We start from the raw sequence: 21317 nt of genomic DNA, 5'->3' as shown, positions 1-21317 counted from the left end.
TAATACATATTATGTAGAACGAAACCTCAAAACACATTTTTGTCAGGGTTCCTAAAAATTTCCATAACTACTTTTACATTTTCATATTATTCATATTTTCTGTATTCGTTTACAATATTCAAACATGAAAATGAATGATTGTAGTCATCCTGTTATCCAAAGCGCTGCGTCGTTTGGAAAGGGCACAGGTCAAATCTGGGCAGACGACTTGGATTGTACCGGAGAGGAGCATGATATATCAGGATGCACCTTCCCTGGCTGGGGAAATAACGATTGCACTCACCAGGAAGATGTCAGTGTGATTTGTGGTAAGCTTTAGCTATGCGGATAAAGAAAATAGATAATTAATATAAATCTTGTTCTGATGTATAAATAAAAAGATGTGGTGAGAGTGTACATTTTTTCATTTCATATTTTTCATCATATTCGTTCTTTTTACTTGGCTTGAAATTATAAGCTGCAGTTTGTTATACATATATGTCCATATTCGCTGGCTTACCTATATATGCTAATCTCTTTTAACAATTACAACACTTCGCGATTTAATTTCAAATTCCTAACAGGCATATGCACTTTCTATTGTTGAATGCCTATTGTCATTTATAATTACTGCATGCTAACCTCCCTATGTATTTTTGTAATTAGGGTCGTTAGTATTTCCTGTTTTCATATGACATTAATAACGTTTAATATATATATAAGAAGATGTGGTATGCATGCATGTATAGGTCCGTTCACATTTGTATGGCAATCCCAAATCAATTAAATAAATTAGAGTCATTCTCATTCAGAAGTGGACGTTTATTTTTTTAGATAGTTGTGACCTGAATAATACTTGTGATGTTTCTTTACTATCGTGGTAAAAAAATGTGTAATTTAGAAGAACGAATATCTTCTTGGTTGATAAACGGTTGTCATTTTTATTGTCACATTTTTGTTTGATAAACTTCAGCCTTCATCATAAAAAAAATAAAACATCTTCAAAAGCGTAGACGGGTTTTCGAATGGTCTAAAATTTCGATTTGCAAATTGTGTATCAATTGAAAAAACAAAAGTCAATTTTAAGTAATAGTAAGGAATGGGCCTTATTGCTTAGATAACTCATATGCATTATTAGATCTAAAGCAACTGACGAATTAAATGTCGGTTACGGTATATACTTTCATTTCCTTGTCTTGCAGAAATTATGGGAAAATCAAGATTAAAGAACAGCTTCCTAAAGACACATACATGTGTACCTCTAGTATACGAATAAATCACATTTTAACAGCCTTTTAATTTTAACTATGTATTCCTGAAAATCTGGTGCCTCGCTTCCCTTTTACAAAAGCTAAAAAAGTGATATATCATTTTGTTTATTATAAAGCATATATATTATTCAGATGTTGTGGATATAAGACTAGTTAATGGAACCTTTGTTGGAGAGGGTCGTGTAGAGGTAAAATACAACGGAAAATGGGGTACTGTATGTGACGATAACTTTGGTGTAAATGACGCGGCAGTTGTTTGTAAAATGTTAGGATTCCATATTTCGTAAGTAACAATAATAATTATAACGCCTGCCGTTTTGTCGTTTTTTAATGCTCGCAAATGTTTTTAAACAGGACGATATTTTTTTTATGAATACAAATGCGTGCATTTACTTGTAGGTAAAAGAGTACAGTACATAATTCCGAGAGTTTCTATATACTTATCTTACAATGAAGGTTATGTAAACGAAAGGCATGTCTGGCGATTTTTTGTTTATATATAAGACTGATTTATTATGCACTGTAGACTTTGAGATTTTAACTACAACAGTCGTTCATTGTCTCTGACGTATTTGAATTTTATCTTCTATTGAATAAATCTGTTTGTAATGTCTTACTTATTATTTTTGTGGTGAAGATGGTCATACTTATATATTGCTTTTTGAAGCTGACAGGCTACTAGATACTGTATTTATCAGTATTATGTTCATTCATTTATTTCAGTTTTGAAAATGCGTTAACTTCTTCGCAAATATAAAGCTTGTTATAAACTATGAACTATCGAAAAACAGAAGCAAAATATACCAAATTGGCATCAAAATACAAAGTCAGAAATTAACAGACAACGCCATGACAGAAAAAGATGAAGACAAACAGACAAACAATAGTACACAAAACACAACAAACAAAACTAAAGCAAAACGAACCCAACTAAAAACTAGGGGGATCTCAGGTGCTCGGGATGGGCGAGCAGACCCTGCTCCACATGTGACATCCGACGAGTTAGGGTATGCATATGTGGTGATATATCATCTTGCCTATTATGCGTACATGTGGTCTTGAGTTCTGTTTTATTGACATACACATCGAATTTCCTTTTATTCATTAAAACAAACTTTCAGACAATGTAATGCATTTCAAATTCAAAATGAGATTTAAAAGTACGTCTTCCCTGTACCCAATTGCTTCAAGTTTTCATGTGCCTTAGAAAAGGAATTGAAAGGAATCTTTTAAAATTCTATGAATTATATATTCATAGACTTTATTAAATAATATAAAGCCAGAAACATACGCCCTTAATTAGCAATGAGATCATACATGTACTACATTGTCCATGCAAACCTATTTTATTTTTATAAACAGATAACGAACACTTTTAAAATATTTCAGTAATCCGACTATTCAGCCAAAAGCACACTTCGGAAAAGGTCTTGGGGAAGTCTTAATAACTAATCTTGGTTGTAAAGGCAATGAATTAGAAATAAACCAATGCAATTACACAGGTTTAGGGCATACTAACTGTGGTCATTCACAAGATGTTGGAGTTTCATGTGGTAAATATTGAATCTAGCTATATATGTATGTGTAATTTTTTATATATTATATATCTATCTTTCTGCATGCTTTTGGACAATTGATAATAATGTTGCCTAACGATGTCAAATATATACCTGAATATCATGTTAAGTGATGCAAGGGGGGTCTCGCGTTTTTTTATGTCCCACCTACGATAGTAGAGGGGCATTATGTTTTCTGGTCTGTGCGTCCGTTCGTCCGTTCGTCCGTCTGTCCCGCTTCAGGTTAAAGTTTTTGGTCAAGGTAGTTTTTGATGAAGTTGAAGTCCAATCAACTTCAAACTTAGTACACATGTTCCCTATTATATGATCTTTCTAATTCTAATACCAAATGTCACGGTCCACTGAACATAGAAAATGAAAGTGCGAGTGGGGCATTCGTGTACTGAGGACACATTCTTGTTTTAAGATAAAATTAATCTAGGTCAACTACGATTGTCGAAACCTTTGGAACATAATTCGAATCCAACGAAGAAAATCGTCCATGTATTTCACATATCTGTAATCAGAAAGGAATGACCTTTATCTTTGTTCAGTATTGGATTTTAAGATAAAGCAGACTTTTTCATACTTCCTTTTCAGTGCCTAAATTTATCCCTGCCTACATAGCATATGTATGCACTTAACGAACTGGCTGACTTGTATTTATGTTGTTTCAATGTTAACTAGTTATATGACAGATGATCAAAAGGTATTTGTCACTTACAATGTATGTCTAACGAGGTCATAACCTGTCGTTTCTAGGTACATTTTATCCACTCCGTGTTACAATGACAATCGATAACCACTCTTTATGACATTTGAAATCCTAATGCCCAATATTCGGAAACAAAAAAAAAAGTTATCTTTTTACTTATAGCCACTCTAAGCTACTGATATTTATATTCATCATCATTATATGTGTACACATACAAAACAAGTTATATAGTAATGGAAAAGGATAAAAAAAATCGTTTCCTCTGGCAAGTCTACAACAATTAGATTCGACAAAAGAGTCTTTTTTACCTGTAATATACATAAGGTGTTGATGACTTCAGAATTAAGAAAGTCTGCTGCTCAGTTTCATAATAAATATCTTTCCATAAAACTAGTATATATTGACAGGGGATTAATTGAAGATTCAAAAAAGCAAAACAAAATTAGGGGTTAATGTGCTTGTTTTTGATATATAAGCCATTGAAATTATGGCGGGAAAATGTTCTCTCTTGACTTTTCATAGCTTTATCATTGACCAGCAAAAGCTATCAAAAAATAAATAAAAATGAGTAGGTCCGGTAAGGCCTTCTTTTGGCCCAAAAATATAACAGTTTTACAAAATTGTTAAAATGTAAACTTTTAGTTATTTATTGGACAGTTAAATGCTTCTGCTACATAAATATGGGCTGTTTTTGACAATACAGTGCACATATATCGGGTTGTAGCACCATTAAGTCATGCTAAATTACTGAAATCAAAATTCTATCATTTTAGTTAAATTTTAGACGGTTTCCGTGTAAAACGAAAGTGACCGCATTCGTGTTCATCCTTAATATTGCAATGTACGTTGTATTTTATGATAATACATAACATATATAAAGGTTGTGGATGAACACGGATGCGGCCACTTTCATTTTTGACAAAAACAATCTGAAAAGTGACGTTTTCTGGCATATTTGAGAGATTTTTCATATTTGAGCTTCAATCGGATCGTTTTTAATGACTTTATCAGTTAAAATCTTTCACATAAACTAATTGAATCAAGTGAAATGGACACTTAAGTGTTTAAAAAGTGGTCAAAATCTTTCGTCAGATGAAACTGAAATTTGAGGCCAAAATGAGTCCTTACCAGAACTACTCCTTTATAAAACTTTCAAAAATTGCTTATAATTATACATGGAAAAGATTTATAAAAAGAAATATGGGGTTCATTGGCAAAATTTTTTAAGGGATTGAAATGGATAAAACCAGAGGATTTCGAAAATCTGACAAAAACTCCAAAACATGACAAGCAAACATCCTCAAATATGTTTTGATGTAGGTAAGTATAAATATTCTGCCATGTCCCGACGGTTGTTTTGTTATCTACTGAGTTAAGGCAAAATCAAATGTTGTACTTTAACACCGCTGTCCCAGGTTAAGGGAGGGTATTTATATTTCGTTCATTGTTATTTTCTGCCTCCACCACTGAATGTTTTGAGGCATATTGTTTTACCCCTATTTACAGTGGAGATCAGTTCTAACCTCTCATAAATTCTGTCAGAATCTGTAAGGAGAGCTGTTCTAGAACAGTATGTAGAGCTGTCAGCCTGACATCTTTTAGTCAGTTCTAGGTTAGAACTGTTCTAGCTAGAACTGATTTGGTCAGTTCTACCTAGAACTGATTTGGACAGTTCTAGCTAGAACTGATCATGACAGTTCTACCCTAGAACAGTTTTAGACAGTTCTAGCTAGAACTGACCAAATCTTTGGTCAGTTCTACTTCTAGAACAGTTCTAAGGTTAGAATTGATTTCAAATTCTACGGCTAGAATTGATTTATAAATTCTACGGCCAGAATTAATTTATAAATTCTACGGCTAAAATTGATTTATAAATTCTACGGCTAGAATTGATTTATAAGTTTTAAGAAATATTTGTCTTAATATAAAGGCTTCGGCAAAATAGCGATTAATATTATATAGAGTTTTGCTATTTTGCCGGTTTTATCTCAGATTTATAATCGGCAAGAGAACATGTTTAACCCCGCCATATTCTGCATGTATGTCAGTGCCTGTTCCAAGTCAGGAGCCCGTAATTCAGTGATTTTCTTTTGTTGATGTGTAGTATAAAATATTTGTTTTTCTTTCATTTTTTGTACATACATTAGGCCGTTAATTAGTATTATGGGGGGGGGGGTTATTATTTGAATTGTTTTACATTTGTTATTCTGGGAGTCAGGATGGCTCGTTATCACATAACAAAATTATCCTCATTAACCAAATGTAATATCTGTTTACGAGAAGTTAAAAAAAATGATTTTGACCACATCAATCTAAACTGACATTATTTGCTCCTTCTTTCTGCAAATCTATATAGCTGCACAGTACTTCAGTTTTAATTTTAGGTCAAGAGGGACTGTAATATACAAGTTACAGCAATATTGGAAAACAATTTTGTTCGCATCAATTTATAGTGCCAGCATGCAGGGGCAGATCCAGCCATTTAAATAAAAAGGGGGGGGTTCCAACTATATATTCCCATTCAAATGCATTGATCGTAAAAAAAAGGGGGGTTCCAACTCCTGAACCCCCCCCCTTGATCTGCCCATGAGCATGTCCTCTTTTTATTCAAAATATTGATTCATAAACAAATATCAGTAGTTTTCATACTTCAGACTGAGTCGTATAATAAAATCTTTTGATCGCATCAACCTAAACTTACCATATTTGCTTTTTATTTTATGTAAATCTAAATAGCTGCACAGTAATTCAGTAATAATTTTAGGTCAAGAGGGACTGTAGTACATGAATAACTACAATATTGGAAACCAATGACCACAATTTGTTTTCTCGCATCAATTGAGAGTGCCAGCATTTCCTATTTTTATTCAAAATATCGCATCAGAAATAAATATCAGTAGTTTTCATACCTTAGATTGACAGTAACATGTAATCATGTAACAAAATTATTTGTCTGCATCAATCAAAACTGACCATATTTGACAGCATCAACCAAAACTGACCATATTTGACCGCATCAACCAAAACTGACCATATTTGACCGCATCAACCAAAACTGACCATATTTGCTCTTTTTTACATAACTCTTATAGTCGCATAGTAAATCTGTAATATTTTTATGTAAGGATGGATTGTAAAATCATGAAAATACAAATGATAGAAATATGGGAACACAATGCTACCTAATTTCATTTGCATCAATTTAGAATGCCAGCATGTCCTCTTTTTATTCAAAATATTGCATCATAAACAAATATCAGTAGTTTTCATACCTCAGACTGACTGGTATAACAAAATAATTTGTCCGCATCAACCAAAATTGACTATATTTGCACTTTATTATGAACATGATGTCAATCTTAATAGCCGCAAAGTAAATCACGTATATTTTTTATATCAGGATGGATTGTTTAATATAAATGAAAGCAATATTGGAAAATAAAATTATGCTCACAACAGTTTTAATATAGTGCCAGCATGTCCTCTTTTTCATCAAAATTTTGAATCGTAAACTAATTTCAGTAGTTTTGATATCTCAGACTGACTCATGAATATAACAAAATTATTTGTCGCATCAACCAAAACTGACCATATTTGACAGCATCAACCAAAACTGACCATATGTGACAGTATCAACCAAAACTGACCATAATTACACTTTTTTATGTAAATCTTAATATATATATAGCCGCATACTAAATCACTTATAGTAATACATAATACGATGGATTGTATAATTCAAATGACAGCAATATCAATGAATATTGGAACACATTGGCTACAAAAATTTCCACATCAATTTAGAATATCAGCAAGTCCTCTTTTCATTCAAAATATTGAATTGTAAACAAATTTCAGTGGTTTCGATATATCAGACTGAGTGAGAGTTGTTTTAACAAAATTATTTGACTGCATCAACCAAAACTGAACTTATTTACACTTTATCATGTAAATATACATGTATATGGCCTCATTGTAAACATGGTAAACCAATATTATTTCTATGTGAGGACGGATCGTATGATAAAAATGACACCAACTTTGAAACACAATACACCTTATCGCTAATCCTGGCTGACCCGGCCTTTTGAACTTTTGAAGCATACAACAATGGCGTTTCCATTGTGGCATCAGATATTTTGTTTTATTACGTCAAAATTTTACGGGAACCTGTGTGATATCCAGTTATGGCAGACAAATAGCGACAAGGTGTATTTATACCATATCTAAGAATTTAGCGCGCCGTTATTTCCTCTCTGTATCCATAATAATGAACCGTCATTAAACATGCTAAAGTGACTTTTTAACATGTTTAAGTCAGTAGGTTGTGATGGGTTTTTTTTAAACAAAACTATTTAATGGCATCATCCAACACTCACATGACTGATTCATATACTTTATTTTAAAAATAAAATAAAAAGTACATGTATGGGAAGTTCTCTTCTTGGAATAGTATACTGTTAATATAATTTGAAGAAGGCAAAGAAAAATGCATGATTTTGTTTGTAGTCGAACGTCCAGGGCCAAATGTTTCATTCATGTTCAGATCCAGTATATTTTTCTGAGTTCCAGACTCCCAGATATCATTTATAATCGTTATGGATAAGTCTGGCTAAATTGACGAGATGGTGCAAATGTATATATATAGTTTTTTTACGTTATACAACACTTTTTTCATTAATATACCATAATTCATCCACTGTACAATTTTCGTTTGAACATTTGTCAAAACAGAATCTTAAATGAATCTAAATCCAAGGCAAACAAGGTAAATTACGATTAAAATTCCATGAATTAAATGCAGAGTTTTATTTAGGAAGAGACCGTTAAAAACGGGGAACGAAGAAACGTAAACAATGATGTTTCCGTATGCAATCTTATAAAAATATTTCTCCGATGAGTTGGATAACCTTTTATTCACTTCGATATTTGTACATGTAACATAATGAAAGTCGTTTGATCAGTTAAAAATACAGAAAATCTGCTATTTTTATAGCAAAGTAATTGGAAGTGATTTATTTCTTCTAAATTCAAAAGTGCCCTTACTGCAGTGACGTTATTTAGAACTGATCTACAGTCCTGACTGATTTAGTCAGTTCTGCTGACAGTTCTACGGTTAGAAGTGATTTGGATAGTTCTACCTAGAACTGATTTAGACAGTACTACCCTAGAACTGATCCTGACAGTTCTACCTAGAACTGATTTAGTCAGTTCTACCTAGAACTGATTTAGTCAGTCCTACCTAGAACTGATTCTGACAGTTCTACTTAGAACAGTTCTAGGGTAGAACTGTTCTAGGTAGAGTTGTTCTATGACAGGTTAGAACAGTTCTATGACAGAATATTCTGACAGTTCTAATGAGAGGTTAGAAGTGATCTCCACTGTATCCGTCCGTCTGTACGTCCTTCCGTCTGACCTTCCTTCCATCCGTCCAATAATGAGTAAACATTGTTATTCCTTATAACACCCTCTACAGTTTAATTGCTAGGATGTTTTCATGATGCCGATGATCTGGTTTTTTATTTTTATTGACATTTTCTCTTTTATAAGATAGTTGAACTTTGCACATCGTTTGTCAATATAATGCTACTTTCACACAAGGGAGAGGTGTAGCTAGCTATAAAACCATGTTTAATGCACCATTTCTACATAAGAAAATACCTGTACAAATTCAGGTATATAACAGTTGTGATCAAATTAATTTTATGTGTTAGTGGTTTGATTTTGTCATCTGATTACGGACTTTCAATTTTGGATTTTCCTTGGAATTCGATATTTTTGTTTTTGTCGATGTTGGAGTAATAACTTGCGTAAGAGGTACATAGCGTAATCTGATACCTGCTCTTACAGTTTCAATGCCAGGAAGTTTTCACTTTACTGGTTGTTAGTTCACACAAATTGCATGAGAGGTGATTGGCGTTTCTTGATAACTCCTCCAACAGTTTAAATGCTAGGAAATTTTCACTTTGCTGGCTGTTTGTACATTTATTGAAGGTGTGCTAGTTTTTTGGGTTTTGAAGTTAATCATTATATGCTCGTTTGGGAGATAGTTGTCATTTTAGAGTATACATTGTACACTTGAATCAGAGGTGCACATCATTTCTGGATACTAGTAACTCCTCATATATTGAAACAAAGGCCTTTGTGCTCCCTTTCTCAACTTTTTATTTTTTAGAATAACACTTTGCATACACGAGGGGATCATTGTGTGTCTACAAAACACAATAATTTATTGTAGCATAATTCATATTTCATTCAGCAACTCCAGTTAGACTGGTAGGTGGAACAAAACCATCAAAGGGCAGACTTGAAGTTTATCATTCCGGAAGTTGGGGGTCAGTATGTGATGACAATTTCGACCTTAGAGATGCAACCGTTGTATGCAGAACGCTTGGATTCATGACCAGGTAGATTGCAGTCCACAAAACACTACACACGAACAAAACCCCCTCTAACAAAGGTTATATTACGTTTTTGGTACTCATATTGTTTAAAAACAAATATCAAGTCGCCATGCGAATCAATAATCATTCAAAAGTAATATAACAAATATACCAAATTCTGAGGAAAATTCGAAAACGGAAAGTCACTAATAAAATGGCAACATCGAAAGCTGACACATGAAACAAATAAATAACAGCTGTCATATTCTTGACTTGGTACAGTCATTTTCTTATCTAGAAAATGACGAACAAAGAAAAAAAATCAGGAAAGAGAATATGCCACATTTGGAAAATTTACAGTGCCCCAACAGGTGTAAGCCGAATGTTGGTTCCTTTACCTGACTATAGCGTAGTTTTGTTTTGTCACATACTATTTCTGAAAACTTGAGTTCATGTGGTGTCCATGTGTCGCTTAGACTGCTAAATGTTTCAATGGAATACTTGATAGTCTGTTAAATTGAATAAATGCAATCAACACAACTACACAACCTTTTTTCAGTACTTTGAAATTGAAGTCAATCACTTATTTTATGGTTCTTAAGTCTCAATATGCACATATAGATGTAGCCTGCTAAATGGTTTACCAGCTCTATCATATCTCTGAAACACTATGCAAGAAAATCATAACATTCTAACTTACAAAGCAATTTCAATACTGATTTTATTTGTTCCTTTTAACTAGTCATCCGGTGGTATATCCCGGAGGCCATTTTGGTCACAGCAGCTTATCGACAAAAATGGTCGATCTTAACTGCACTGGAGCAGAAAAAGACGTGTCTGCTTGCCAATCTACTGGCTGGGGAAGTCATAACTGTGGACAGAGGGACGACGTCGGTGTTGAATGCCGTAAGTCTCGAATTAATAATCAACAATATCCACTAAATTAACCATTTACTGATTTATATCTGTAAGAACGTATAAGAAATTAAGAAAATTATTCATAAATATGCAAGAATTACCGCTGCCCATCCACTCCGAATTACTGTTTAGACATTTGCGTCAAGAGTTTGGTTATATGCGATTAATTCATAAGTTTTTGAAAGTTTATTTTTTTTCTTTGCGTTAAGTGACACTTCGTATTTATTTGTAATACAGGATATTCTTTCGACACGTGAATGACACACAAATAAAAGGTGATATGTCCCTGTACATAAACGAGGTGAAGCACGATAATCTTTTTACAAAACAAAAACTGATTAATTTCTGTATTTTCAAGATTAGGTTGGGATTTATTAAAATTTGTTATTAGGGACTCTTTGTGAATATATTATTATTCTTTTAAGTTTCTTCTGTTACCTTTAGTCATCCTGTGATAAGAGTTATACTCTGCGTATTGCTATGTACTTTTTTTAACTCCAAATTGGCTAGAGGTTAAAACGAAACAAACTTAAGATATAAATAAAAACATGTTTAACCAGCCACATTGGTGCACCTGTCCCAAGTCAGGAACTTCTGACCTTTGTAAATTACGATGTTTTTTGTTCAGTTATATGTTTTCGAGTTAAGTGTGACGTCCATTATCGCTGAACAAGTTTACTTTTTTTAAGGGACCAGTTGAATTCTCGTTTTCGGCAACCGAATTTTCTCGCTGTTGGTGACATTCGAATGTTTCTGCTCTTTTGTTGGGTTCTTGAATCTTTTGACACATTCGCGATTTCTATTTTCAATTTCATATACTAATTTTATGTCTGACCAAGTCAGGCTATCTGAACTTATTGTTGCTCTGGTTGTTTTTCCATTTTGTATGTCTATTATTTCGGATGAGTGTTGGCAGATAAGGTAGTCTGTTGTTGTGTCCAATATATATTTTAATTCCTGTTACTTCTTTTTAGCTATTATATAAAATTTGTGCTCTCAATATTCACAATTTCGGCGTTTCAAACATTTGATCTCGGTTGTATCTATGACAATTATTCCAAAAAGAAATGCAGATGCAGAGAAGTAATTGTGTTTTGTGCTAAAATTTAAAGAATAGAGTATCCGCATTAACGTTACCATATTTGTTATACTTGCTCGGCAAATTGGTTTGATTTAGTTTTAAACACGATGGTATTACACGTAATTGTAAATCTACAGTTGATTTTTTTTTCGATTAATAACCTTTTTTTATGCTAAAGAGACAAAAGTCCGCTTAGTGAATGGTCCGAGTGCATCTAGAGGAAGAGTGGAAATTATGTACCGTGGAGAGTGGGGAACAATTTGTGATGATAGTTTCGATGAGAAAGAGGCCATTGTAGTCTGTAGAATGTTGGGATATCATAATTCGTAAGATTTTAGCATCCACATTTTAATTTGTTCTGCTTCTAAAACAAAAACATTAGATAGGTGGATTCTCTCTGCAAAAATTTCACGTCCGTTCTCCTCGATGTTCAGCTAATCACTAGTTATCAACTAGTTTTCTTGATATTCTTACTAGAAAAAAGTAAAAATACCGTTTTTTAAGAACTTACAAATGTAAGAATTATAACTTAGTATTTTGGGTCATTATACTACCATTATGTAACAATTGACTGTGTGCAATGTTTGCAAAAAGTTTTAATAATATATACGATCCCCATTTTTACTCACTGACTTGAATTGGCATAATTAACATAAACCTTAAGTATTGTTTCACAAAAACTGTTGATATGTTCACAGATAATGCTAGTTTCCTAGGAACATCTTTTTAATATTTAAAATATAGCTTTTGGAATAATTATGAAGAAACACTTTGATTAATTTCAGCAATTATCGAATCCACCATTCAGCAAGATATCATCAAGGAACAGGTAAAATTTGGATGGATGATTTAGAATGTGACGGAACAGAAAACGATATAGCTCAATGCAAATTTTCTGGATGGGGGCAAATAAACTGCGGCCATAGCGAAGATGTTAGTGTTGATTGTGGTAAGGTACAACATACAAATCAAACTTTCTGTATGGATTTAATTAATTTTGTATAACTATGGTTGAGGAAATAGATAAAATGGTGCTTGAAAATGAGAAGGGACAATTTTTTAAATACCCTTACTCGAAATAAGTTATGATTAATGGAGATTTTGACAAGTCTTATATCAGGTCATACATGCACGGATCACCTCGCCGAATCCACTACGGAATAAATCTCATGGATGATCCCGGAAATGCAGTTTCAGTAGTTCGATACGGATGCACAACGTTTGACTACAGGTTTTGACGTTACTACCACGGATTATAACTCATTTGGCTACATGAGTGATACGTGTTCTTACGGTAAAACACGGTTTAATACGGAAATGACACGGTTTAGTACGCAACGATACATGTCGGGGCGTATGTACTTCGGATAAACGACGGTTTGTTACGGTATAAGTAAGGGTTAGTTAGGGTTAGTACGAATGAGAACGGTCTGAAAAGGAATAGTACGAACCGCCACATTTTCGATAGTTATAATTTCTTTATGACAGTGAATCGAAGATTTTTGTTTTGTTTTGTTTAATAAACTATTTATCCGTCTGTCTGTAGCTTGTATTGTTCTTCGTAATCCTTTGACCAGCGACATGTAGCAATTTTTGATTATTTGAGACTATTCTTGCAGAGTTCTTTAATTCACAAAATTCAGTCAAGAGAGGCTCATACTGACCGTGGATAGGTGTCAGTCCCTAGTCCACTATCCACCCGGCCTCCAGTCACCTCTACGTCTGTCATCAAGTAGCTCGACCACTGCCCTGGCATTTTGTGCTGTATAAATATCCCTTTCAAGCCAAATAATTGTAAGCAGCAGTAATTGATCGTTTATGTTTGATAATGTTATGTATAACTCAACGACAATACACTGAATACGTTGGACCCTGTACGTAGGGAGTATTTATACAGAATCATTAGGTCAATTTGTCGAGTACCGTAATATTCTGTATCTTGTCCTGTTGTAACGTAGTAAGTAGTAACAGACTGCCAGCTAGCAGCTCCTATTCCTATTACTATTCTTTTTTTTGTAAAATGTCACAAGCAGAAAGTTGACGAACCAGGGGTATGTTAAAAAAATTCATCGGAATGGACCAAGGCCTTATTGATAAATATTCCGTATCAACTTCACATATAATACATTAATGTCTAGGTGTATAAGCCGTAAAAATTAAACGGTTTTGACAGGAACTAAACGAATTTGTACGTTCTTATACGGTTTAATATGGTTTACAGCTGTTGTTTTATCTGTGGTCAAATTATGCGCATGTTCAAAATTTGTCAAGGATATACAAGTACTACTACGTATTACTACGGCTACAATACGTAAATCTACGGACTAAAACATATTGGCCACGAATGATGCTGGATCGTATCCGTATCTAATCTGGCGTCAAATCTGTGAATGTGTGACCTAGGCATTACTCGTTAAAAATTTCTTAAAACTTATCACAGGAATACTTTACCGGGCCCTTGAGTGTAAAACCATCCAAGTGTTTAACATACAGAGAATTTGATGATTGAACAGAAAGAATTTAATGAGCTACTTTATGTGTCAAATTTAAAATATCTGATTTTGATTGAATTTGTTATCTTAATATTGGTCTGGAGCTATCATCGAATCACCATATATGTTTATGTATATATAATACGAATAAAGAACGTATGACGAACATGTCGAAAAGAAAGGAGCACAGCTGGGTTACTTATTTTACTGTTATAAAGCATTCTTGAGGAAAAAACCGGTTGTGAATTAAAGAAAATTAGGAGCTTGATTATACAAATCTCAGACTACTTTTTATTTGAACCAGCATGATTTTTACAAAGACGTTACCCTTAAACAAAGCAATATATTTGTGTCTTTGCTTGAATTTTTTACTTTTGTGTTCATAATACAGCTATGTCTTTTCTTGGTTGTCAGTTGTCAGGAATTTTAATTGCATAAAAAAGACCTGTCTCTAGTCTATACCCTTAGCGACTTAATGCCGGCGTCACACATTGGCGTATAGACCTGTGTGCACCAAACATACAGAGAAAATTGACAAAGTCAGTATACGTTAGTTGCACGCCGTTGCGCACAATGTTCCTACAACACGACGTTACACCACCACGACGTCAAAGAGAGTTTTCCGTACATTTATTCAATTTGCAAGTTTCATTTGCTTTTTTTATGTAGTTGGTTGATTCTAAATCTGTCTCTATTAATTTTGTGATGTCTATTTACCATGAATTTATTTACCTCAAGTTGTGGAAATCGATTAAATAATTTTAACCCTTAATTCACCTTAAAATGTTGTATTGTCGTAAGTAATGAATTTGAAAGAAGGAAAAATGGGACAGAAGTATAAGGTTTTCAATAAATGAATTATAACAAAACTTTAATCGCAGGGTGTTAAAATTGCATGGTGCATATCATCTGTCATTGTAAATTTTTCATATCTTGACTCAACCCTAATACAAATATATCCGACACACTGCAAGTAAATAAAAACATATTTACCCTTGATTAATTTGAATTGAATTGTATTAAAATTTGCTTGACACATAACTTGTCGAAATACAACTATTAAATAAAATTATTATAACCCGATCTTGAAATTTTTTTTCCCAGTAATTTGAAGTTGCTTGCTTTTGAAATGTACTAATCTTCTCCTGAATCGTCCGTATAATACGGGGTTGCATTAATTCAATGAAACTGTTTTTGTCGCTATTTCCGATAAGTCTTTCAGTTACCTCCGTTTCATGCACAACATGCACTGTGTTTTTTTTTCGACAACCAGCAATTTTTTTTTTAAATTTCACCACGCGATTCGTTTTAAGTATCAGGAATATACAATGGAACAAATTTTGCACATGTAACGTCGAAAAAAGCGTTTGTTTGGATTTTTCGACGTTTTTCGACGTTTGGACAAAATGGCTACCGTTTTGTAATGTTTCGTAGCATTTTATTCCTGTAAGACCCAAACATGCAGTTAATAAAGAAAAGAATCTAAACTTTATGTTCTTTTCGTGTAATTAACTTTTGTTTTGGTAAATTATAAATTACTTATTGAAATATCAGGTAAAAAAACCCGCATTAATTGCTTGGACAAATGAAATATCAACTTGGACAAAATGGCTACCGCTTGAAAAACGACAGTGTAGAGATGGTTTTATAGAATCTACAATTTTTGAACTCACGAACAATGAGGCAAATGTTTATTCTTTCGGTAGATGTTATAATTATATCACATTTTTTATACATTTTTAGCTATGTCTACTTATAAAACTACCTTTCAGCCGTTAAGTCAACGAAAAACGTCATTGGACATTTTTCTTATTCCAGCTTAATATGCAGCCACCGAGTCAAACGAAATTTGACAAAAAAACGGCTTAAATTTAAACAAGAACTGACACACTTCGTTGCTTCTGCCAAGTTTCGGGAGAATAAGAAATAGGATCACTATACATAAGAGATAAAACAGTTGTTCAAAAATGTAACGTTTTTTTCACATACTTTGTTGTTTTAATCCTCAAATATACTAGATATTACTAAGCATATGACTAAGAGCTATAAGAACATAAAGGAAAACATATACTGAATTAGTTTTTATAGTGGTTAGTGTTTGTTAACAAATTTATTTTGTTTTGCGGAGGAAATTTCGAAGATTCTGTTTTAAATCATAGGGGTTGAAGGAACAGCGTGCGTGACGTTATAGCAATCGTTAAACGCGCGCTGTATAAGTTTGAAGTACGTACGTCGAAATACAAAGGTATACGCTTTGTGAACGCAACAACTCGAGGAAATTTTTGTGCAGCATAAACATTTTCATCTAGCTCAAGCGTGTGTCTAGCGTATACCTGTACGCTACATGCACGTTATACATACGCTACAAGCGCGTTTAACGCGCTGCATATAAGTTTGAGACACGTTTAAGGCACGTTGTATATGCTTCAAGATCTTTCGACTTTAACTAAAACCTATGCGGGTGTGTTTGTAACAAACACCCAATAATAGAACGTCCAAGGCACGACCGGGACGCGTCTCAAATACGTTCATGAAACTTTTTTCCTTTGTAGCGTGGATTCAATCTACGTTAGACAAACGCCAGGCATACGACAACATACGTTTCTTGAACGCCCGATAAACGCTTAGATACGGTTCTTGGCACCAAATACACACTAAAGCTCGTTGTGCACACGTTACAGATATGATTGACAGGTTGAATGCATCCAAAATTACTAGCGTATTGGCAGCGTACATGATTTTTTTTAACATGCCCGGTGTACGTCGGAGCTATACGCTGATGTGTGACGCCGGTATTAGTATGCGTATTTCGGCGGTTTGTCTAAGATTGAAACATGTTCTTTTGATCTACGAAAAGGGTGTACTTCGTACCTAGTAGACTTTCTGTTATATGTTAGAAATGATTATGAACATACTTACCTCAATGGTACTCTACAGAATATCGTATAGGGGTCTCGTGTCTCCCAGATTATGAGTTTGGTCAATAACATATGTTTTACTTCTTATTCTAACATGACGTCCTTCAAACGCTTTGGGTACACACCCGTGGTAAATTATGAATAAGCATTTTACGGGAAAATACACGCATGTGAAACCGAAAATCATCGCAAACAAGGAAACGTAAACAGACAATGCTAAAAGTGTTATATAAGCCATTTTTATATACTTAGAAATACAAGTACAATTGTCATTTAGATTCATCCAAATCTACCTAAATATCTTATTGTAAATAGTTTAGGCATGTCAATCATTCAGTTTGATTCGTTCTTTTACGTCAATTGGATAGTGCGTTTATTTATTGGAACGGCAAATAATGCCTTCACCCAGAGCGCTTCGATCCAAAACAATTCCCATATTTGTCCTATTAGAATCGAAATAATTCATGGGTACTTGAATATATTGTGATTTTACCACGGGTTGTCCCTTTATATGCCGATATTTTACCCCTCGATATCGCTCAGGGTAAAATATTTGTCATAAAGGGTCAACCCGTGATAAAATCACGATATATTTAAGCCCCCATGAATTATTTCTTAATTTTCGTTAAACGACTCTATTATCTGACGATCAAATCAGTATGTCTGTATAACACTGTAGGGAAAAGCTACCGTTTCACTCAACACCGTGTGACCGTATATGCTTACAATTGATGCCAAAACCTTGGATTGAGTTTAACCTTTACTGTCTCGTCAATTTTTGGTAAATTATACTTTTGGCGTGGTTCAGTTTTTTTTTTTACATCCCTCCATTGTCATAGTGTTTGTTGTATTCTTGCCTTTCATTTTTGCTTTTATACTTCGTCTATGCAGGGTCTATATGCTATTTTGTTTTTCTTTTATAAAATATGTTTTCTTTTTTTTATAGTGTTAACGATTATAACAAAATTTTGACTGAGGTACCCCGTTTGTTTTTTTTAACAATTTTAACTATTATGTCCTTTTGTGTTGGTCAAAAGAGTGTTGCTAATATAATGGACGTCATACAACGAGATGATTAGAAAGTCATATAAAACCCGGTTCAATCCATCATTTTGCCATAAAGAAATGCCTACACTAAGTCAGTAGTATGACAGTTGTTTTCAATTCGTTTGATGTGTTTGAGCTTTTGGTTTTGCCATTTGATAAATGATTTTCCGTTTTGAATTTTTCTCGGAGTTAGTTTATCTATTTTACTTTTTTTAATGTCTTTAAGCAACAACACAATTCATTAGCGTCTCTTTTTAAACAGAAATTATCGATACATGATTTATCGTCTTTTAATTTAAGGTGTGTATGATCACCATCATCCCTTCAAAGTTGTCATGCGAAATTATAAGACATGTTTGTCATTTTTTGATTGAAATTAATCTTTGAAGAATAATTTGTTGGAAGCTCAGTTCGTGAGATATACAAAAATGAGACAACAACATACGCACAAAAACAGCTACAAAATAATTAGTGGTCAAAGAAATTTGATTTTGGCAATGTGTCATTCGAAAATCGTCCAAAGTGTTGATATAACTATGGTATTGCCAATTTTTCTTCGAAACAGAAGTTTGTTTGTTCATCTTGTTACCGCGACATAGTTATCAAAGGTACCAGTATTATAATTTAGTACGCCAGACGCGCGTTTCGTCTACATAAGACTCATCAGTGCAGCTCATATCAAGATATTTATAAAGCCAAACAAGTACAAAGTTGAAGAGCATTGAGGATCCAAAATTCCAAAAAGTTGTGTCAAATACGGCTAAGGTAATATATGCCTGGGATAAAAAAAATCCTTAGTTTATAAAATCTGTATTTCGTACCTAGTAGACGTTCTGTTATACATTGGGAATGAGTATGCTAAATCCTAACTTTGCAACTGCATGTCAAGACTTTAAATTTAATATTTCACGAGTCAAGTCTTCTTTGACTGTTCATGGAGACAAACCACTAAATCCCTAAGATTTTGTTTGTTAGATGATTTTGACCTTTACTTAGCTCTCAGAAACTGTGAGAACTGTCAAATCGTAATTTGACCTGTTGTCACAATGTCATGTATTTCTGTAACTCAAGGTTTACTTATTTGCTGTTTTATCTGGTCTCACTGTTTTTTTATATGTACCACTGACGATAAGTAACAGTTTAGTGTATGTTTACTTGTTTTTGTTGATCGAGTTAAGCCATTTCAATTGATATTCAATAGTATGTTTTTTTTTTTGCATTTTGTCATGTTAGGTTAGAATGAAAATTGTTTAAATCCACTGCAATGTTATGCCCCAGGCCAAAGTCAGGAGCCTGGACTTTTGTTGTTGTGATTCAGAAGCGTCTTTCGGTTCTCGTTTTTTATATATATATATATATGAGACCGTTGGGTTTCCTGATTGAATTGTTTTACCCTTGTCAATGTTGGGGCCTTTATAGATTGGTGTTCTTTGTGAGCCAATGCTCTGTGTTGAAGGCCGTCCTTGAATATTCATTGTTAACTTTGATTACATTATGACTTGAATGGAGATGTGTGTTATTGGCACTCAAATCACATCTTTGCATTAGTATATATCTGCCGCCCCTCAGATTAATACATTTTACGGTTCTTCAAATATGTACCGTCAACATATAAAAACGTACACCAATTTATATATATTGTCAAATATGGTAGGTTTCTGACTTGTTTCAGAGAAATGATGAATGAGATTTTGCTACAGACATAGTTTAAAAGTAAAGGTTATAATTACTTTATGATCATACAGATAGTTAGAAGCGGTTTAGATATACTGTATTTGTTTAGATTTAAAAGCTAAGCTATATATTTATTTTCAACTTAATAACATTATGTAACAACATAAACATGTAATATTTTTCTTCCATCACAACAGACTCTCGAATTTCACTCAGTGGTGGTCAAAACGAAGGTCAAGGAACTCTTCAAGTGTATCACGAAAACCAATGGGGTACTATTTGCGATGACAATTTCGACGTGAATGACGCAAAGGTGATTTGTAAAATGATTGGACATAACAGTTTGTAAGTATTTGTTAATCTGCTTGCATGCCAAGTACTTTTATATTCTTACACGTAATAGTCACGTATGAAATATCGTCACATCAATGACATGTGTATCAGTTATTAGTGTTAAAATAACAACAAGCATTTATTTGTACATTTTAACAGAAATCCTACAGCTTATTCGCAAGCTCATTTTGGAAGTCGTTCAGGTCCAATTTGGATGGATGAGTTGCACTGTTCAGGAGCAGAAACTGATATTGGATCGTGTTCATTCCCTGGATGGGGTAAAGAAAATTGCGGTCACACAGAAATTGCGGGGATCGATTGTGGTATGTATCTTAGAAAGTCCTTGAAATGTAGACTGACTTAACCAGATAGCCTTAATTTACAAATTTACAACAAAAGATATAATTGTTCATTCCATATTGATAATTTAACTTTTTAGACGGCAATATTCGTTTGGCTTGTTCGTTATGACCGTTTGTGTTATAACAAACCTAATCAATGCATCATTGGTAAATTATCAAGTCATAGAATTCGTTACTATAAATTTATTGAAACATTCTGGATTTTTTTTGTTGCACTTCAGTATTCTGTTGTTTTCTTGTTTTCCTCTTATAGTTGATGTATTTCCCTCGGTTTTAGTTTGTAACCCGGATTTGTATTTTGCAATCTATTTATGACTTACCTTGTTTGTATTGGATACCTAAGCTTACAAACAACGGTATATTGCTGGCTCATCTTCATTTTCCACTAAAGAATTGTCCATTAGATTGACTAAAATTCTGTCCGCAGTGAAAGAAGGTCGTCAGAAATTATGTGAAACTGTTTACTCGCGTAGTGGTATTAAGCATATGTAGATTCCTTAAAATTCTAAAGAACATCTAGATAATTTTAAATCTCTGTCTTTTTCCTGAAATTAGTTCTATCAAAATATTAGATTTTTTAACTCTGTA

At 33.5% G+C, this 21317-nt stretch overlaps 1 protein-coding gene across 1 annotated transcript in view; it reads left to right on the top strand.

Annotated features, from left to right (window-relative positions):
• LOC143080385 (scavenger receptor cysteine-rich domain-containing protein DMBT1-like) overlaps positions 1 to 21317 on the top strand; it is a 90492-nt gene that overhangs the window by 2778 nt on the left and 66397 nt on the right. Inside the window, exons 4-12 of the mRNA XM_076256212.1 lie at positions 145 to 308; positions 1383 to 1533; positions 2640 to 2803; positions 9781 to 9928; positions 10647 to 10810; positions 12082 to 12229; positions 12689 to 12852; positions 20232 to 20379; positions 20527 to 20690. Coding sequence (XP_076112327.1) covers positions 145 to 308; positions 1383 to 1533; positions 2640 to 2803; positions 9781 to 9928; positions 10647 to 10810; positions 12082 to 12229; positions 12689 to 12852; positions 20232 to 20379; positions 20527 to 20690 — 1415 coding nt within the window. The remainder of the gene's footprint in view (positions 1 to 144; positions 309 to 1382; positions 1534 to 2639; positions 2804 to 9780; positions 9929 to 10646; positions 10811 to 12081; positions 12230 to 12688; positions 12853 to 20231; positions 20380 to 20526; positions 20691 to 21317) is intronic.

This window comes from Mytilus galloprovincialis, chromosome 6, assembly GCF_965363235.1.
Source record: "Mytilus galloprovincialis chromosome 6, xbMytGall1.hap1.1, whole genome shotgun sequence".
Classification (NCBI taxonomy): Eukaryota; Metazoa; Mollusca; class Bivalvia; order Mytilida; family Mytilidae; genus Mytilus; species Mytilus galloprovincialis.
This window is presented reverse-complemented; position numbering and strand designations above follow the sequence as displayed.